Source organism: Sceloporus occidentalis, unplaced genomic scaffold (genome assembly GCF_023333645.1).
Source record: "Sceloporus occidentalis isolate IW3139 unplaced genomic scaffold, rSceOcc1.0.p SCAF_1, whole genome shotgun sequence".
Classification (NCBI taxonomy): Eukaryota; Metazoa; Chordata; class Lepidosauria; order Squamata; family Phrynosomatidae; genus Sceloporus; species Sceloporus occidentalis.
In genome coordinates this window covers 31,831,962-31,850,348 of record NW_028316981.1, presented here as the reverse complement: position 1 = coordinate 31,850,348, position 18,387 = coordinate 31,831,962, and the positions used below count along the sequence as shown (strand labels likewise).

Genomic DNA, 18,387 nt, shown 5'->3' with positions numbered 1-18,387 from the left:
AGAATCTTATTTAGTTCCTTCTTAGTTGCTCTTCCAGGTCCTAGCCTTTTAATTTCTTGAGCACAGTCTCCATTCTGATTAATGGGGTTCCTTCCTGAGTAAACCAATAGCAGCTGGTGGTTTCCATGGGATAGGAGTGAATCTATTCCAGGTTTTAACCCAAACTGGAAAGGAGAAATGGTCTGAATAAATTCACCATTTTGTATCGTTCTTTTAAAATTCAGACTAAAACCTAGAAGAGATTCACCACACAAATGATATAGCTGCCACTGGCTTCTGCTGGGAAAAAATGTATGTAGCATTGTATTTATTCCTTAATATTCTTTAATCAGAATGCTTTTGTTCTGCAAACAGACTCTATGGAAAGTGCAATTCTCGTCTTTCATGCATGCGTGTCTCTGTGCCTTCACGTTGTCCGTCAGCTTATGGTGATCCCATGAATTTCATAGAGTTTTGTTAGGGGTTAAATGCAAATCATGATTCTTGTTTACTAGAATAATTGCTTTAGTAATCAAGGTAACTGTGTGGTGTCAAACACTGTATTAGCCAAATGTCTTACCATGCTATTGAACAACCTGATCCCTCAATCTTTTAATATATAGATTTAAAAAAAATGTTCATGCTTTTCAAAGATAGTGGTGGCTGGGATAGCAAAGCCAACCCTCTTGGGAATTGTCATGAGCTCTGCCATGCATACACCCTTGGTAACAGATGTGAGAGTGGCATATAGTGTCAGCTACGTAACCATGCATGAGAGCAATTACAGATAATTGGGCTAGTGTCCTGTCTAGATTTGGATAATGTGTGTCAATTACTGGGCCATCTAGATGTGTCACTAAAGAGAAATGATTTTATTGCTGTAATTGGAAGCCTTGTTGGTGTCTGTTCTTTGCTCTGCCTGGGAGCTGGTTTCAGGTTCATTAGATTCTGCCCTGGGTTCCAGCTTCCAGCAAAATATAGTTTTCCCTTTGTTTAGAAGAACATGGAAATGGAGTCAGGCATTTCCATATTTATTTACATAATTATATCATTTACATTCCTTTATCCTGCCTTCAGTAGCCTGTTGGCATGGCTTAAGGTAAGTGATGTGCCTCATTCTGGCTGCATAAAAGGAAATTCCACATTCATCACCCAGGCCAGGAAATGACTGACCCTCGAGTAACTTAGCCTGGCAGGAAAAAAACTTATTTGATTGTGAGAAAGCCAGTGCAAGCACAGTTCAATGGATCAGTTCATTGGGTCTGGAGCTTGCCCCTATATTCTATTACCAATAGTAGAGCTCAGCTCTGACACAATGAGTGCCTCTGAGCACATGGGAAATGGTTACCACTCAGCAGTGAATTTACTTAATTTTGGGAGAAATTTCCATTTGGTGGCCAAACTTATTTATTAGTGTCCGTTTGTTTTACATGCTTTGGGTAGCTGATAAGGCAGGCTTCTCTGCTTCCCCATTTGTCTCTGTTTTCATACACACTCAGTAGCGGATTGTGAAGGCAGCTAATGTTTTCCTTGACTGTTGTGATTAGCACACACTGCTACGACAGGATCAGCTCTTTCTCAGCTCAAGCCTAATGCATTGTTTACTGCAAACATACCGCTGCAACCCAACACCAAAAATCTGTGTTTCTCCATTTCTCCTTCATCATCTCCCCAATGATGGCGAGGGGGGGGGGGAAGCTTCCAGCTAGAGAAACAACAAGAAAGAAAATGGGGTCTGAGCAGGCATGAAAAAATATTTGTAAAAAGAAGTTTCTTTTATCGAGGCATTAGCAACTGAGTTACATCTGCATAAGTTAAATAGCAGCAGGGATAGAACCAAACTCTGAGGGATCCCACAAGTCAATGGCCAGGGACTGAATAGGAGTCCCCAAGTGTTTGCCCCTCAAAGAAGGAAGAGAACCATTGTAAAACAGTGCTTCCATATTCCATCCCAGCGAAGGTGGCCCAGAAAGATACCATGGTCAATGATATTGAAAGCCACTGAGAGGTCCAATAGATCCAACAGAGATATACAAAAATTGTTTAAAATATTGTATAAAATCACATTCAGTCGACATAAATGTATTATAGGGTTTCCACTTGGGTCCTATCTTCAAGATATCTCATTATGTGCATATATGCAAATACAGGTATTCCAAAATCCACCCTTCCTCTGCTCCCAAGCATTTCCAATAGGGAGTCTCAACTGTATATGTGAAGCCTAGGTATGTGAGGACAGTCTCTGACTGACTCAGACTCTCAACAGGACATGAATTTTGGCTCATTTGAATTCTTGGAACTGAAGGCAGACATTGGCATGATCAAGCTGCCTAGCTGGGAAGACATAAGAAACATGTCCAAAGTGCTAAAGTATGTGCAGAGATGGGTTTCTTCTTCAAAACAATAGGCTGTTGCCTTTTTTGTAGGCAACACATCCAGCCCTGAGGTGGAGGAGAGAAAAAGAACTATGTATTCTTCTGACACAATGGCTGAAGGCAATGGAGTCTCGATTTATTATTCCAGGTTCCCTGCAAGCGGATGTCTTTTGTTCTAAATAAATAAATAGGACTGGGTCCCAACAGCCTTTAAAGAAATTCCTCCAAGACTTTAGTCATCCTTAAGGAATATGTAGTTATGACTTTTAAAACCCAAGCACTTTGAAATTTGAGGGGAGGAGAAAAACAACGTAGAGGAATACTAAATAAGGCTGATGGAGCAACGTACACGCATTATTGGGGCTAATGTAATTATTTCCCTAAATTCCTTTGAATAAAGTTGGCTCAACTTGAAAGGAATTTTCTCCTTGTTTCATTTTACAAGGCTACCCCCCCCCAACAACATTTTTTCCCTTTAGTGCTTGAAGGAGCTGTTAATTTCCAACATGCTTATTATCTCCTTGCTGCTGATGTCTCCATTTAACTACATGTTGTCTGAATATCCCTCTCTATAGGGAAATGGGAAAATAGTATTTTTGAAAGAGAGGCACAACAGATCAATATTTGTTCACTTATTTATTTAGCCTTGCTGTGCTTTGACTGGATGATGAAATTTGTTGTTTGTGAAAGATCCTCCAAGATCCTCTTTGATGCAAGATGAGACCTGCTCTAACAATATTCTTTACTCCTGCCAACATTTTAAAGTTCTTCCTCAAAAAACCTTTGTACTATGTCTCTAGGTTACCTAACCTAATGTCTTGTGTCCTGTGGCCTTCAGTTTGGATTACCATATATACTCGAGTATAAGTTGACCTCATGTACTTGTAATGGGGCTCGAGCATACACGTTTTTTGTTTTACGTTGTGGGTACGGAACAGATCCCCCACATAAAACAAGGACACACTGTACTAAGGATTCCATGGACAACCAAAAAGACTAACAAATGGGTCCTGGAGCAGATCAAGCCAGAAATCTCCCTAGAAGCCAAGATGACAAAACTCAGGTTGTCATACTTTGGACACTTCATGAGAAGGCATGAATCATTGGAAAAAACAATGAGGGAAGTAGAGGGAAGTAGAAAGAGAGAAAGGCTGCATGCAAGATAGATGTACTCTATTAAAGAGATCACAAGTATGAGATTGCAGGAGTTGAGCAGAGCAAGTGGGGGACAGAGGGTCTTGGAGATGTCTCATCAGCAGGGTCGCCATGGGTTGAGATCAACCCTGGGGCAGTTAACAACAGCAATTGTCTTCAAACAAGGAAGAACATTTATGCAGCTTTTCCACATGGAAGAATGTCATTGTAGACTGAGGGAGATCCAGTTTCTTAACCTAGATCTACCTGTGTAGTTCAAGAGCAATTTCTGCCCTGGCTTGATTGTGTTCTTGCACAAGCTGATATTCCTCAAGCATTTCCTAGCTGTAACAAATTGGAAGAATAGCCAATCATATACTTGATTTGATTTTTCTATGGAGTGCAGTAAAGATCATTAAAGTCTTCAACAAATTAAAAGTTAAGAATACTAAAAGGCCCCCTATCTTTGTCTCATAACAATTTATGTGTAACAAGTGTTCAGTACAGGTTGAGTATGTGTTCTTCAAAATGCTTGGGGCCAGAAGTGTTTTAGAGTTTGGATTTTTTCCAATTTTGGAACTTTTTGAATTTTTGGAATACAAGTAGCATAGTACATACTGTATTTGTGAAGCTGGAAAGAGATGCTATGATCTGTGAAATGGCAGGAATCCAAGTGTAGTGCTTGGTGTGAATCCACACGTTCCACCATTTCACAAATAGTTGTCATCTCTCTCAAGCTTCATGAACGAATGAGGAGAAGTGCTGTAGCGCTCTCCTCAAAATGTCATTGGTGCTCAAAACGTTTAGGATTTTAGAGCATTTAGGATTGGGGATTTTTGGATAAAGGATACTTAACCTGTAATTATAATTAGTTGGATCTACATTTAGTCAGACTACACTCAATGAAATAATTTATACTCCAGGAACTCAAAATCAACTTGTTCCATTGATTTTAGTGAATATGCTGCATGATTAAATCTGGATCCAACCCAGCCATCATCATCATGATCTACATCTTTATCAGTTGTCATTATGGTACTCTTTATATAGAACACCTCTCAGTCTTGATTTTGTTGCATTTTTCCAAATCGTCCCTTCATATTAATCCTGTTCTTGGTACATACCAGGTTGTAAGAATTTATCTATACTTGTGTGTAATTTTTTGCGTTTTTTAAAGGTATACATTTTGTATAGCTGTTTAATATACACATTTTATTTATTTATTTATTTTTCTTTTTTAACTGAACTTTAGTTAAAGAGGAAAAGTACATGCAAACTATAAAGTTATTAAAGCATCTTTATATATTTCAGTTGTATGCATTTTAGCCATTTGCTTTTTAAAAATATATGGATGATTCCATATGTATTTTATTCTCCAAAATATACCTCAAATCTTTCAAAAGCACAAATTTCAAAGGCAAAGTACACTTTTTCTTGCAATTCATTTCAGGTAGCATGAAATGAATGTTACCAATGAGAATTTCACACCTGTTAAATGCTTTGCCATCCCTAGTTCACAATGTTATATTCAGACACAGGTTTCTATACCTCATAATCTAAAAGAGGAAAGAAGTCCTTTTCCACTCTATTATTGTGAACATATCAGATCATCATATATATTTTATGTGCAAAACTTGTATTTTGTGATTTTTCAGTTCCAATTAAGGAGGGATGATCAACATATCTGAATCTTTGCACACTGAAATGCTGACTTTGTCAGTGGTTGAACCACTCATTAGTGATCTTTCCAATTATCTAGGAAGGCACACTCATTATCCCCATATTGAAGATGTGGCAGCTGAACCTAGAAGACATACCTTGGTGAAGATCACTTGATATGAATAAATTGGCTAAGAAATGGAATTGGTAATAAATACTGGCTTAGATGGCTTTAGAATCCAACCACCTTCCAAAGAAGGGGAGTCCAACACCCTCCAAGGCAATCTAATCCACTGTCACAAAGTTGTTAGGAGTGAAGAAGTTCTTCATAATGCCTAAATGGAATCTCTTTCCTTGCCATTTGAATACATTGGTTTATGTTCTAGTCTGTAGTCTCTGCAGCAGCAGAAAACAAGCTTGTTCCATCTTCCACATGGTAGCCTTTCATGTATTCAAAGAAGGCTATCATGTCACCCCCTGAGTTTTCTCTTGCCTAAGTTAAACATACCCAGCTCCAATCCAAAACAATCCAATAAGGGAGGCTCAACCTGTATGCCTTTTCTTCTGAGGTATCAGGCTCGCAGCTTTAGAGATCCTCTTGGACCTGGTTTTGTCCCTGGATGGTCAGATAGTGAGAGCTGTCAGCAGTATCTTTGCGTCCCTCAAGAAAGCAGACCTAACTTCTGTCACACATATTTTGGTCAACATCCTCTTCATTGGGTTGCTTTTGAAATGTGTTTGGAGATTGTAGCTAGTACAGAATGCTAGCATGCAATTGCTGGGGGAGGTAGTTATTCAGCACACATGATTCTGTTGTTGTTTTATTTGCCTTGCCACCCAGCATGGTTCTAAGCCCACTTCAGGGTAGTGATCATGGATTCTAAATAGCTTGGATGCAAAGTTTCTCTTTGTGATCTTGTATCTTGTATTTCCATCTTGACTAGTGAGTATGGGGAAACAAAGAGTTCTTTGTTCTGACAGCCAGACTTTGAGAATTTCTCCCACAACCTATGGGATAAAAAAAAAACTGTCTTTATAGTGTGCCCTCCACATTTGCTGGGATTAAGGGTGCAGGACCCCCGTGAAAGTGGGAAAACTGCAAATTAAAAAAAAACCAACACCTTTTTTAACTACAGGAAAAGCTCTCTAGGAATCTCTAGGTCCTCCAGCACAAGCCTGTGGTCAACATCTGCCAGAAGATGACCATAGAATTGCTCTGGAAATGCCTAGAGAAGTGGCCTAGAAATTTTTAAAATAAACAAGGCAAGAGAAATCCCACTTAAATTAATTAAGCAAGTTCATTTGGCAATATGCATCCCCTTGGATTCTTGCTGGTTTTACCAGTACATATTTTATTCTGTACCTGTTTTTCTCATAAGTCATTGTTATTCATCTTGAGCGTTCAGTTTGTAAAGGGCTCTTTCAGTTTGTGTTGAATGGGATAGGTGTTTAGAGGGACAAACTGGACAAAAACAAAATCACATGGAAATGGTTAGTAGACATCTCTGTCTTTGAGGGGCAGACAGTACCAAAGATATGAATTTATTATGGTATGGCATGTACTGCAGTCATTTTGAGGTGATGATGCTCAATGCAATAGTGAACTGTGGCCAGTGAGAGCACTTTCATATGATAAAACTGTATGGGAGTCCCAGTTGCTGGCGGAATCCACTTTGACAGTCAATCCGATAGAACATCAATTAGAAACAACTCTGATGAATGCATGAACTAAAGCATTACTTAATGATGACCTCATGGATTTACCTGCATAGCAAGGATGTGAATTCATCTAGGGAGGATGGATGACTATGTGTACAACAAAATATATGACATGATGACTCTTGTGGTCTTCAATGGTGCATTATCTGGAACAGATCCAACTCACTTCAGCAATCCATAGTTCATTCCAGGAGATGAGGTGCAGGTCAGAACCAACCTTTCTTTCTGGTTAGGTTTCATTTTCCAAACTGTTTTGCCCATCCTTGCAGAGCTTTTGCAGAAAATGCTTGAAAGCCTTTGCATATATTTTTCTGTATGATGGCCAGGAAACAAATATTTTACCCACATGATAATGGAATTACCATTCAGACTTTTTGTCTCTTTCTATCTATGATCTGCATCTTTATGGCTTATTACCTTAGGGACCACTGTGACATAGTTTGGCAGCCAGGAAAGAATAAATTACTCTGTTTGAAGGGCACAGTGGGTACAGATGCTTAGTAGCAGAAAATCTCAAGTGCTGTAGGATCTACAGAGCGAGGTTGCAGTTAAGTATAGACAGGCTGCATTTGACTAAGAATGTAACCATTCAGAAGCCAACTGAGGACTATGATGCAAGGCTAAAAAGCATAAATAGAAGTTTGGGTTCAAGATTTCATGTACCTAATTGCATGCTACATGGGCAAGCTTCACATTGGTTAAATCTTCCTTAAACTGGTTGTATCTCCTCCTTCGTGTTCAACTTTATTGGCTACCCTGTTCAGGGATCAGGTGAAGGATGCACTATAAATGCAAAGTAAGTGACACTGAGATTTTATTTGTAACCATGTCTTTTCATTGCTTTTAACAAGGAACGTCCTTGGTTGAACAGATTGGTTGCTGGTGAAGAGTGGTTGCATGGGGGGAGGGAGCTAATCATGGATCATAGGACACATCTCCTTTGCAGTTTTGTGCTTCTTCATTTAAAGCATCTGTTATAGTGATCCATACAAATGTTCCATGGGGAGAAATGGACAAAAGAAATCCTTCTGTAACATTGTGAGTATATTCTGTGGTTGCTGAATACTGGCATAGATGATGGAGTGCCACCCTATAGTGTGAGGACTCCACAGCTTCAGAGTGTGGTGGAGTCTCCTTCTTTGGAGGTTTTTAAAACTGAGGCTGGACAGCCATTGGTAGGGAGTGCTTTGCTTGCATTTTCCTGCGTGGCAGAGGGTTAGTCTAGGTGGCCCTTGTGGTTGCTTCCAACTCTATGATTCTATGATTCTGTCACTCTTTCGTTCCTGTTATTGAATTGGGATGATGGTTGTAAAAAGCAATGCTAGGAAAGGTTGCTGTTTCTTTTTTCTTTTATTTTTTTATTACAGTCTTTTGAATTACATTATTTGACATATAATTCCCCGTTCTTTTAACAATTAAAAAAATAAAACAAAACAATTTCTTCATACCTTGATACAGCAATTCCCTGCAATCATTTCTCAAACAACTGTCGTAATTTATCATTACTATAATTTACTTTCTTAACTTAACTGTTTAGAATCTCTCAAGCACTGTTGTTTAGCCAGGTTTGTTTTTATTTCCTTAATTAATTGTTAAGTCCATATCCCACCCTATGCTTCTAAAAAAAGGCAGCAACAATTTTAAAAAGCAATAATATGTAATCAACATAATATAGTAATAATAATAATAATAATAATAATAATAATAATAATGTTTTATTTATATACCGCTATTCCAAAGATCATAGCGGTGAACAGCAAGTAAGCTAATTAGCAAGTAAGCTAATTTGCCCCCAACAGTCTGGGTACTCATTTTAGCGACCTCAGAAGGATGCAAGCCTGAGTCGAGCTTGGGCCCTTTTGCTGGTCTTGAACTCGCAACCTTCTGGTTTCGAGTGAATGGCTGCAGTACAGGCATTTAACCACTGTGCCACCACATAGTAAAATCAGTTTCAAGCTTTAGAAAAGGATCAGTAACACTGATGAAATTCAGATTACCAACAATTTGAAATAGAGCATCACTTAAATCTGAAATACAAATTATCTTTACCATGGCTTGCTGCAATAGCATGAACTCCTAGAATCTAGCCAAGTAGATTTGCCAAACCTTGGGAGAGAAGGGATAACCTAGATCACCTTGTCTCTTGGGTTAGTGCTGGCACTTTAGGTAGGGCTGCATCTGGTATAGGGAGGTTCATAGAGGAAAACCTAGATTCCTGGCATAGGCTTTCAATGTGGTAATGGTGGTGCCTCTGTTAGGATGGAAAATATTCACTGGTAGGACATGCGGATTGCTTGCAGAAGGATACATTTGTATTATCTTCAGTTCAAAGCACGGGGAGCAGTAAAGGATCAGGGAGCAAATGAGATCAAAAATCTGTCCTTGTGGATCTGAAAAGCTGTTGCCAGTTAGAGCAGGCAGTACTTGTCTGTGCCTTCAAGTTGCCTCTTGACTTATGGTGACCCCATGAACTTCCCAGAGTTTTCTTAGGGTATTCATTCAGAGATGGTTTTGCCAGTTTCTTCCTGTCAAATACAGCCCACAGCACCTGGTATTTGTTGAGTGCCTTCCATCCAAGTACTAAACAGGACTGACCCTTTTAGCTTCCGAGATCAGACTTGGCTAGATCAGTAAACAATCTGGCCTGGTATGAGGCAATCCCATGTGTTCTAAATACAGTGATGAGGGCTGCAGTCAGTTGCTGTGGTGGCAAGTCTGTTTTCAGTGTTATCATTGTGGTCAGTGTAACCTATGTAGCATTCCTTTAAATAACAGAAATAAAGATAGATATAATATGGAAAGTATTATTCTGTTGCCTTTTACTGTATACTATTCCTTCCTCTGCTGCCAGATCTGCTATGACCTCAAGCATATCTCTGTGTCAGATGTAATTTTAAGAGTGTACGTGATTTGGCAACTGCATTATGTGGGTTGCCAAGTCATTGCAGACTGTGCACAATTCAAGAGGCTGTCTAATGGAGGAGTGGAAATTGTGTTGTCCTCCAGATATTGTTAAACTGCACCTCTCAGCAGCCCTAGCAACTGTAACCGATGGTGAGGAATGCTAGGAGATGCACTTCTAAAACAGCCAGAGAGGTACACATTTTCCACATTGGTCTAAAGCTTTCCATTTCTCAAATGTTGTCAGTAAAAGTGAGGGTAGTACTTTTGTTTCTGAGAGGGAAAGGATATACCTCCCAAGATGGAGACACATTCTCATTGCATGCTCATTCCTTGGCAGCTGGTTGTTACATTTCAAAATAGCTCCATCAGGAACTTTTTGCAGCAAGCAGTTTTGCATCTTGAGTGGCAGAATCTAGCATGGAATGTTAGTTAAGCATCTGTTCTGTGTGGGTAATTTAGCAGCTGAAGACGTTGACGGTTTCCCACCTTCTAAGCTCTGGACAATATACTCTCAGATCAAGAAGAGAGGTTGTTAACACTCAATGTTATCTATTACCCACTGTCTCCACCTTACAAGCATCAGATCAGGATATCATAGAATGTGATGTTAGTTATGGACACTCCAGACTGTTTAGTTAAAGCTCTTTTATTCCATTTAGTTAAATGGAATGAGCTGAGCAGGAGATGTGTGCACATCATAAACATGCATATTACCAACAGGATCTCCTGGGACCTAGCCTTGTTGTACCGCACAATGTGCTGCACTTTTCATGTTTGTTTTTAATTACATACTCCGAGACTTAAAGCGAGAGCTCAGCCTTCCGACAGATTTTATCTGCTGATTATTTTCACAAATTGTTACAGAAAAGGCCTTTGGGGCTTAAGTGAGGGTGGAGGCCCAGTTACCCAGTCATAGACTGGATGCCAAGGAGCAGTGCCTTAACCTATGCTTACAAAGGCAGGTGCTGACAGATCTACCTAGCCAAGGGAAACATGTTCACATTCTGGAGACTAACTGAGAAAACGGTAAAGAACAACCTTGACGGGTTAGCTTTAAAAACTGAAAACAGTTTTTTCTCTTGCTTTGCCCCTTACCCAAACAGATTTCAGTGTCTGTTAAATTAAAAGCATTGGTTTTTGTCCCAAGGAAAGCTCATTGTTTTAACTTTGCATCTTAGGACTCTCTGAGTGTTGCTGCTCAGAGGGATTGGTTGTGTGTGTCTGTCGGTACAAGCAAATATGTCAGAAGCAAAAAACAAGATATTGTACTGCAGTCCCCCTTTTCTAACATTTAGGTTCATCAGTACTACAGCTGCCTACCAGAAGACAAAGTGCCCTACGTGAACAGCCCTGGGGAGAAAGCCCGTATCAAACAGCTTCTTCACCAGCTGCCGCCGCACGACAATGAGGTGAGTCATTTAGAAATAATTGGGGAAATATTGGCTTAGTGCACATAGCAGGGGACAGAACCATCTTTCTGATCTTGCTGCCATGTGTACCAATTAGCCAGTTAACTGAGTCTCTGGCAATGGATTGTTAAAAGACTTTTCGGAGAAACCTCCATGGATTTTTTTTTTCCAGGTAGGACTCACTTTCCTCCTGTTCTAGTCAAGGAATCACATTTGATTAGGAGATGCACATTTATGGAAAACCTCTTTCAGTTCTAGAAAGCCTGTTTGTTTCTCCATCAGTAGTTCTCACTTTAAACTTTAGTGTTCTGAATTCTCTTAACTCTTAAATATGCAATACTTATACATTTGCCTGGAGAACAGATTTTACAGTCAAAGGTAAAAGCTACTGAGAGTTGCTTAAGTAAAATCCTGAAAGCTTTTGACTTCAGATTAAGAGATAAACTGACCTAATTCTCAAGATAAGAATGGCATATCCTTAAATTTTATCTATTAAATAGCATAGTACAGTAAATATGTTTTCAGTACACAGAACTGATGCTAGTTTGTACCAAAATGACACTGAACATATTTTTCTATTATTGTTATTATTATTTTTTAAATCCAACTTTCCTGCTTTAACTGACAACTGAACAATATACAGAATTATAGCCTTAGCTGAGCCAGTACTGGTTTGAGCATTGGACTATGACCTGGAGACCAGGGTCCATATCCTCACAGGCAATGAAAACCCACTGGGTGTCCTTGGGTAAGTCACACTCTTTGAGCTTCTGAGGAAGGCAAAGGCAGCCCCCCCTGAAAAAATCGTACCAAGAAAACCCTATACACTACAGTATTTTTATTACAAACCAAAGACCCATCAGTACAAATAAACAACAGGCAAAAATTGTACAATATATCAAAATTGACATACTAAAAAAAAAAAAAAAACCTTTTCAGATATTCTAGTCAATTAAGAAAACCCTGTGAAAAGTTCACCTTGGGGTTGCTGAATGTCAGAAATGACATGAAAGGACACAGCAACATCAATGACCCCTAGCTCTTTTTCCATGTCTGAGCATTTTGTATTCTTGCAGCTGTATTATTATTCTATATCTCTTTTCCAATTGTTTTCCTTTGACATGAATGCTCATCTCTGTTACGAAGTCAAAGAGCCAGTGTTGTCTGAAGCAGTTGTCCAGTGCTTTCCAACTGCTAGGGTGGCAGAAACTGGGACTAGTGACAGGAGCTCACCCCATGCACCTCGAACTGCCAAACTTCCAACTTTACGATTATCAGAACTGGCATCTTAACAACTAAGCCACCGCATCCCACATCAAACTGTTTATTTTAATCCAGTATCTTTTAACTTTCTCAGATATCTATCGCATGATTTAAAAGAAAACTTTCCTGTTTGTTACATTTCCAAAATACATTTGATGATCCTTTATACATCTGAGATAATTTCTCTTGTGTCATATACCAATGGTACATCACTTGGTAAAGATTCTCTTTAAAATCATAACACAGAGTAAATTTCAGACCTTTCAGCCACATTCTTTACCATTTCCCCATTTGTATATTGTGTCCAAAATTTGTCAGCCATTTTACCATACAGTCCCTTACTTGTTCATCTTATATTTCAAATGCCAACAGAAGCTTAAGCATTTTACTGATCATTTGTTCATCATCTGTACATAATTGCATTTCAAATTCAGACAGTCTATTCAAAACTGTACCTTTTTTGTCTAATTTGTATCTTTAAAACAGTTACCTATAAGAAAATCATTTGAAATCCATATCCTTCCCTTAATAAATGCTCTTTTGATTTCATAATATATTCTTCACAAATCTCTGGTATAGTACTTAAAATATTAAGGGCCCTGGAGCCTCAGTGGTTCAATGCCTGTACCGCAACCACTCACTCACAAAACGTAAGGTTGCGAGTTCAATACCAGCCAAAGGGCTCAAGCTTGACTCAGGCTTGCATCCTTCCAAGGTTGCTAAAATGAGTACCCAGATTGTTGGGGGCAATTAGCTTACACTTTGTAAACTGCTTAGGGAGTGCTTAAGTGCACTGATAAGCGGTATAGAAATGTACTTGCTATTGGTATTGCTATGATCTTTGCCTGTTATTTCTTTTCTGTAAATAGCTTCTTAGGAAGAAACCCATAATGACATATTCTTAACATAACAGTTTAAATCTCATCCATATTTTCAATAAAGTGTTTCACATAATGATCAGAAAAATCCACTTTGTCCTTAGCCTTATCATACCATAAATATCTATGTCATCGAAATCATAAGTCATATCCTTCTATTTCTAACAGTCCTTTATTTCTCAATGTTAGCCGTTCTTTAATCCACACTATACAGTGTAGCAATGTATAATTCGAAATGTGATAGTCCAAAACCACATTGTTTGGCATCTTGTAATATTTTCATTTTCCCTATCAGTTTCTTCCCTTTCCAAATAAATCTCAATAAACCTTTCTGCCACTGATTGAAAAATATATCCTTTGAAATAATAGGTGCTGTCTGGAGCAGAAAAAGCAGTCTAGGTAACATATTCATTTTTACTACAGAACTTCTCCCCAGTTAAGACAGGTTTAATATTCCCCATTTCTCATGTTCCTTTTTATTTCATTCCCATCTTAACATAATTATTTTGGAACAACACAGTTTGAATTAGTCGTTGTGATGCCAAAATCTCTCACCTTCTTTTCAATTCTATAGCCAGTTTTTCCCTTTAATTCTATTTGGTCTTTCAACTCTATATCTTTAGTCAGCACCACTGTCTTTCGTTCATTGATTTTAAACTTTTGATACCATTACAGCCAATTTTCCAAATTCTTTTAGTACTTTATTCAACAGTCCCACACTTTCTAATGAATTTCTCAAAGTTACCATCAAGTCATCTGCAAAAGTTCTCAGTTTATGTGGATTTTTTAACCTAAGTACCTGTAATCTTCTTATCATTTCTTATAGCTCTATTCAAGATAAATAGTAGTGGAGATAGTGGGCACCCTTGTCTCTTTCTTTTCTGTATTTCACATTGGTTAGGTAACTCCCCATTCACTATTATTCAAGTAATGAATAAATTGATCTTACCCATGGCATAAAATTGTCTCCAAATGCCATCTCCAACAGGACTTTAAAAATAAAAGTCTGGTTTAAATTGTCAAAAGCATTCCAAAAAATCAATGCACCTTGTTTGTCATTATTTTTTCCTAAGTATTCCCATAAGTTTAAGACATTTCTGATATTCTCTCAGGTCTGAAACACACAGGCAAAATGGTGTGGTTTGGGGCCACATTGGGGGCATGGCTGGAAACCATGTTGATACCACACCAAGCAAGAAGAACTGGGCCAAAAAGGAGGGTATATTGCTCCTTCCGGCAGCCCAGTTCAGGACTGCAGCAGGTCTGGCACAGTCCTTTTGGTCCATCTTCTTCAGGCCTGAGTTGTCTTTTAGGGAGAAATCCAGTTTGGTCTTCATGAATAAATTCTTGAAGAATAATTTTCAGTCTGTCAACCAACACCATCTTAAACAGCTGTAATTATTATTCAGCAATGATAGTCATGTCCTGGTCTTGTCCTGGGTTTCAGCACTACATTTGCTTCTTGCCAACTATCCAGAATCTTCCCAGTTTGTAAAATTGAGTTCATAGTTTGTTGTAATGGTATCAGAAGTTCTTCCTCAAAGCACTTATAGTATATTGCAGATAGCCCATCTGGTCCTGGCCCAAGGCTGTCTTCTTAATTACCTCACAATTTTTTCTCAATGGTAATAGATGCATTATGGATCTGCTCTGTTACCCTATTATTTTAAGTAAAAATTGTTTCTTCATGTACTCTTGAAACTTCTTGACTTTTATACAAGGAGGAATAAAAATTATAAAATGCCTTCTGGTTATCTGTAAACATATCACTCTCTTGTGTTTTCAATGTCTCTTTCTATTCTCTTTCTTTTCTCAACTTATATGCCATTAATCTTCCCAATTTATTTGTATGTTCACAAATCTTTTGTTTTTCAGTTCAGTTCATCTTTATTACAGTCATAGACCAGCATAGGTAAAAGGGGGATATAGAATAAAAGAAGGTAAAAACAAGGTTAAAAACGCAGGTTAACAACTGTATTTAAAATATCATTTTAGATTCCAGTGTAGCAAGACAAGATTGGTACTAGTCTACTGTGGAGGACATTGCTTAATGAATTTTAACCACAGCTACACAGAATCTGGCAACATTATATGTTGTATCAGGGTTGATGTCTGAAAGCAACAGAAAAGTGTAAAACTGACTGGTGTGCCCTTGGTATTTATGCAGTAGAGGTGCAATAAGGCTGTAGCAGATATTCTTCTAGTATGAGCATTGGAGTAGTACATGTTCTATTGTCTTTATTTGGCCAGAGTCACAGGGGCATAGTCTGTCTGAGAAGGGGATCTTCTTATATCATCCTTCAAGTACAGGTGAGAGAAGGGCATGGCTGCCAAAGTAAAGGTTTTGAAACATCAACATTTTCTCAATTTCATTTACCATCCACATCAATAATTGCCTCTGTAAATTGTTAATATCTTCAATGACCATAGATTGTCCCAGTGACCTCTTTAACTCATCCTTTTTAAAATAATCTAAAATCAATTTAATGTTCTCTTTCATCTGAGGAAGTAGGCTCATGTATATGAAAGCTCATGCTACCAGCTTCTTTCTTTCAGTTAGTCTCAAAAGTGCTACAAGATCTTTCCCTATAGATTTTCCAGACTAATGTGGCTATGTCTTTGAATTCTTTTTCTTAAGTTCACCACTGTAATGAATAAAGCATCCTCTGATAAATGCTTTATTTTCATCCCACACAACATCAATTTCCCTGTCTAAATTGTCTTCAGAAAAGTCTCTTCTCTTTTTCTTACATTTCCCCCCAATTATCTCATTTTTTTAGGACTGATTCATTTAATCTCAATTTAAACCCAGTCCTAGTTCTTTTAAGAACCCATATTACAAGATTGTGATCCAAAAAGGCATTATTCAAATCCTCTTCACTATCCAGTCTGTGTTACTGAGTCCGTGCCTGGTCATCTTCATCTGAAGAATTTTTCTCCCATTGCTCCTTCCCTTGATTCTGCCCTTTAGGTGCCTCTTCTTCTTTCATTTCCACTTCTACTTCCCCGTCCTAATCTCTTCTGTGTCTTTTCATGAAATCTCTGGCCTTGTCAAATAAATTAATTTTAAAACTTTAAACTATAAGTAAAGGTCAGTCCTTCCAGATTTTCCCATCTGAGTGGAATCTTCTTCTGTTTTACTTTATTTACCAAAAAACTCTAAACCTTTCTTCAGTTTTGACTCGAAAGTGAACAATCACATCTCTGGGCAGATTTCTTGTCCTTGCCATTTTTGAATTTATTTTAAAAAGTCTGTACATTTCAAAACTTACATTCTTGTTACCTCACTCCAAAAAATCTCCCAATGCTTCAGTCAATTTTATTCTCAGATTTCCTTGGGAATCTCCTGACTTAGATACATCAACAGCCACAAATGCTCTGGTCACTTATTAAAAGTTTGAATAAACTCTTATTTGCCAATTTTTGACAGTATAAATGTTTGGGTCCAATGGACCTCTACAAAATCCTATTTCAAAATTACTCTAGTATAAGACTATAAACAAACAGATTTATTGGTATCACAGCCAAAAACATAGTTTCAGTCCAGAAATCATTGGATCCACTCGACCATCCATAATATCAACACTGTCCTCAGTATTGAAAACTCCAAATTTAGTTTCTGAGCTTTTAAATTGAAGCACAGGAAGGTTAAACTCGGCCTTAGCTTAGAACCTTACATCACAGATCAGACGAAGGTAGATTGGGATCTACTGGTAGACCTGAGTGATAAGTAAATCAGTAAGGGATTTTGACTATAATCATAACAAGTGAAGATTCCCCCCACTGTGTGAGATTGCTGGGAAAGGACTGGGGGGACCAGGAATGGGTTTTTGTCCAAAGGGACCTTAAGTGTGATTCTGCTTGTGCCCAGAGGCACACTTTCCCTTTATTTTTATCTGCCTGCAAGAGCCACTGTCTTGCACTTTGTGGATAAAATACAGGACTTTAGTTAGAAGGAGGAGGAGGAGCAGCAGCAGCAGCAGCAGCAGCAGCAGCAACAGCAACAGCAACAGCAGTGGTTTTAGGCTGCATCAATAGAAGTATAGTGTCTAGATCAAGGGAAGTAATAGTGCCACTCTGTTCTGCTCTGGTCAGGCCCCACCTGGAATACTGTGTCCAGTTCTGGGCACCACAGTTCAAAAAGGATGTGGAGAAACTGGAGCGTGTCCAAAGGAGGGCGACCAAAATGGTGAAGGGTCTGGAAACCATGCCCTATGAGGAACGACTTAGGGAGCTGGGAATGTTTAGCCTGGAGAAGAGAAGGTTAAGAGGTGATATGATAGCCCTGTTTAATTACTTGAAGGGATATCATACTGAGGAGGGAGCTGACTTGTTTTCTGCTGCTCCAGAGACTAGGACCCAGAGCAGTGGATGCAAGCTACAGCAAAAGAGATTCCACCTCAATATTAGGAAGAACCTCCTGACAGTAAGGGCTGTTTGACAGTGGAACAAACTCCCTCAGAGTGTAGTGGAGTCTCCCTCCTTAGAAGTCTGTAAACAGAGGCTGGCCATCTGTCGGGGATGCTTTAATTTAGATTTCCTGCATGGCAGGGAGTTGGACTGGATGTCCCTTGTGGTCTCTTCCAGTTCTATGACTCTATGATTCTAGTTGCCCATCAGGCAGACTTAAAAGTCACCAGCCCCTACTTTCGCTTATTTTCAGATCACTATTGCACAATATACTGCCCTAAATAAGAGAATGAGCACATAGGAAGAAATGTGGGTAACTCCAGCCCCTGAATCCTTTGCTTTTCACATTTTCTAAAATCAGACATAGGAAATCTGGAAAGTGATACATTTTAAGCAAGTCACAATGCAGCGAATGTGTTTGGGGTATACCCTCCTTTTTTTTTTTCATTTAAGAGTTAATTTTTTAATCTGTGGAGGTTCTGAAGAGCTTGGGAAGGAGAGAGGAGAGGATTTTTCTCAGGGCCTAAATTTCACAAAGCTTGACTAAATGCACACCTCCGGTGCCAGAGCTCCAAACTATCCAATTATTCTCCTGCTGTAAAAATAGGAATGTTTTATATTACTACAAATTAGAACCCAGAGTGAGTTAGCACCAGC

At 38.7% G+C, this 18,387-nt stretch overlaps 1 protein-coding gene across 4 annotated transcripts in view; it reads left to right on the top strand.

Annotated features, from left to right (window-relative positions):
• LOC149321292 (prickle-like protein 2) overlaps positions 1–18,387 on the top strand; it is a 364,893-nt gene that overhangs the window by 274,695 nt on the left and 71,811 nt on the right. For all 4 annotated transcript variants that reach the window (XM_089519000.1, XM_089519003.1, XM_089519001.1 and 1 more), the window contains one exon: positions 11,066–11,179. In XM_089519000.1, coding sequence (XP_089375126.1) covers positions 11,066–11,179 — 114 coding nt within the window. The remainder of the gene's footprint in view (positions 1–11,065; positions 11,180–18,387) is intronic.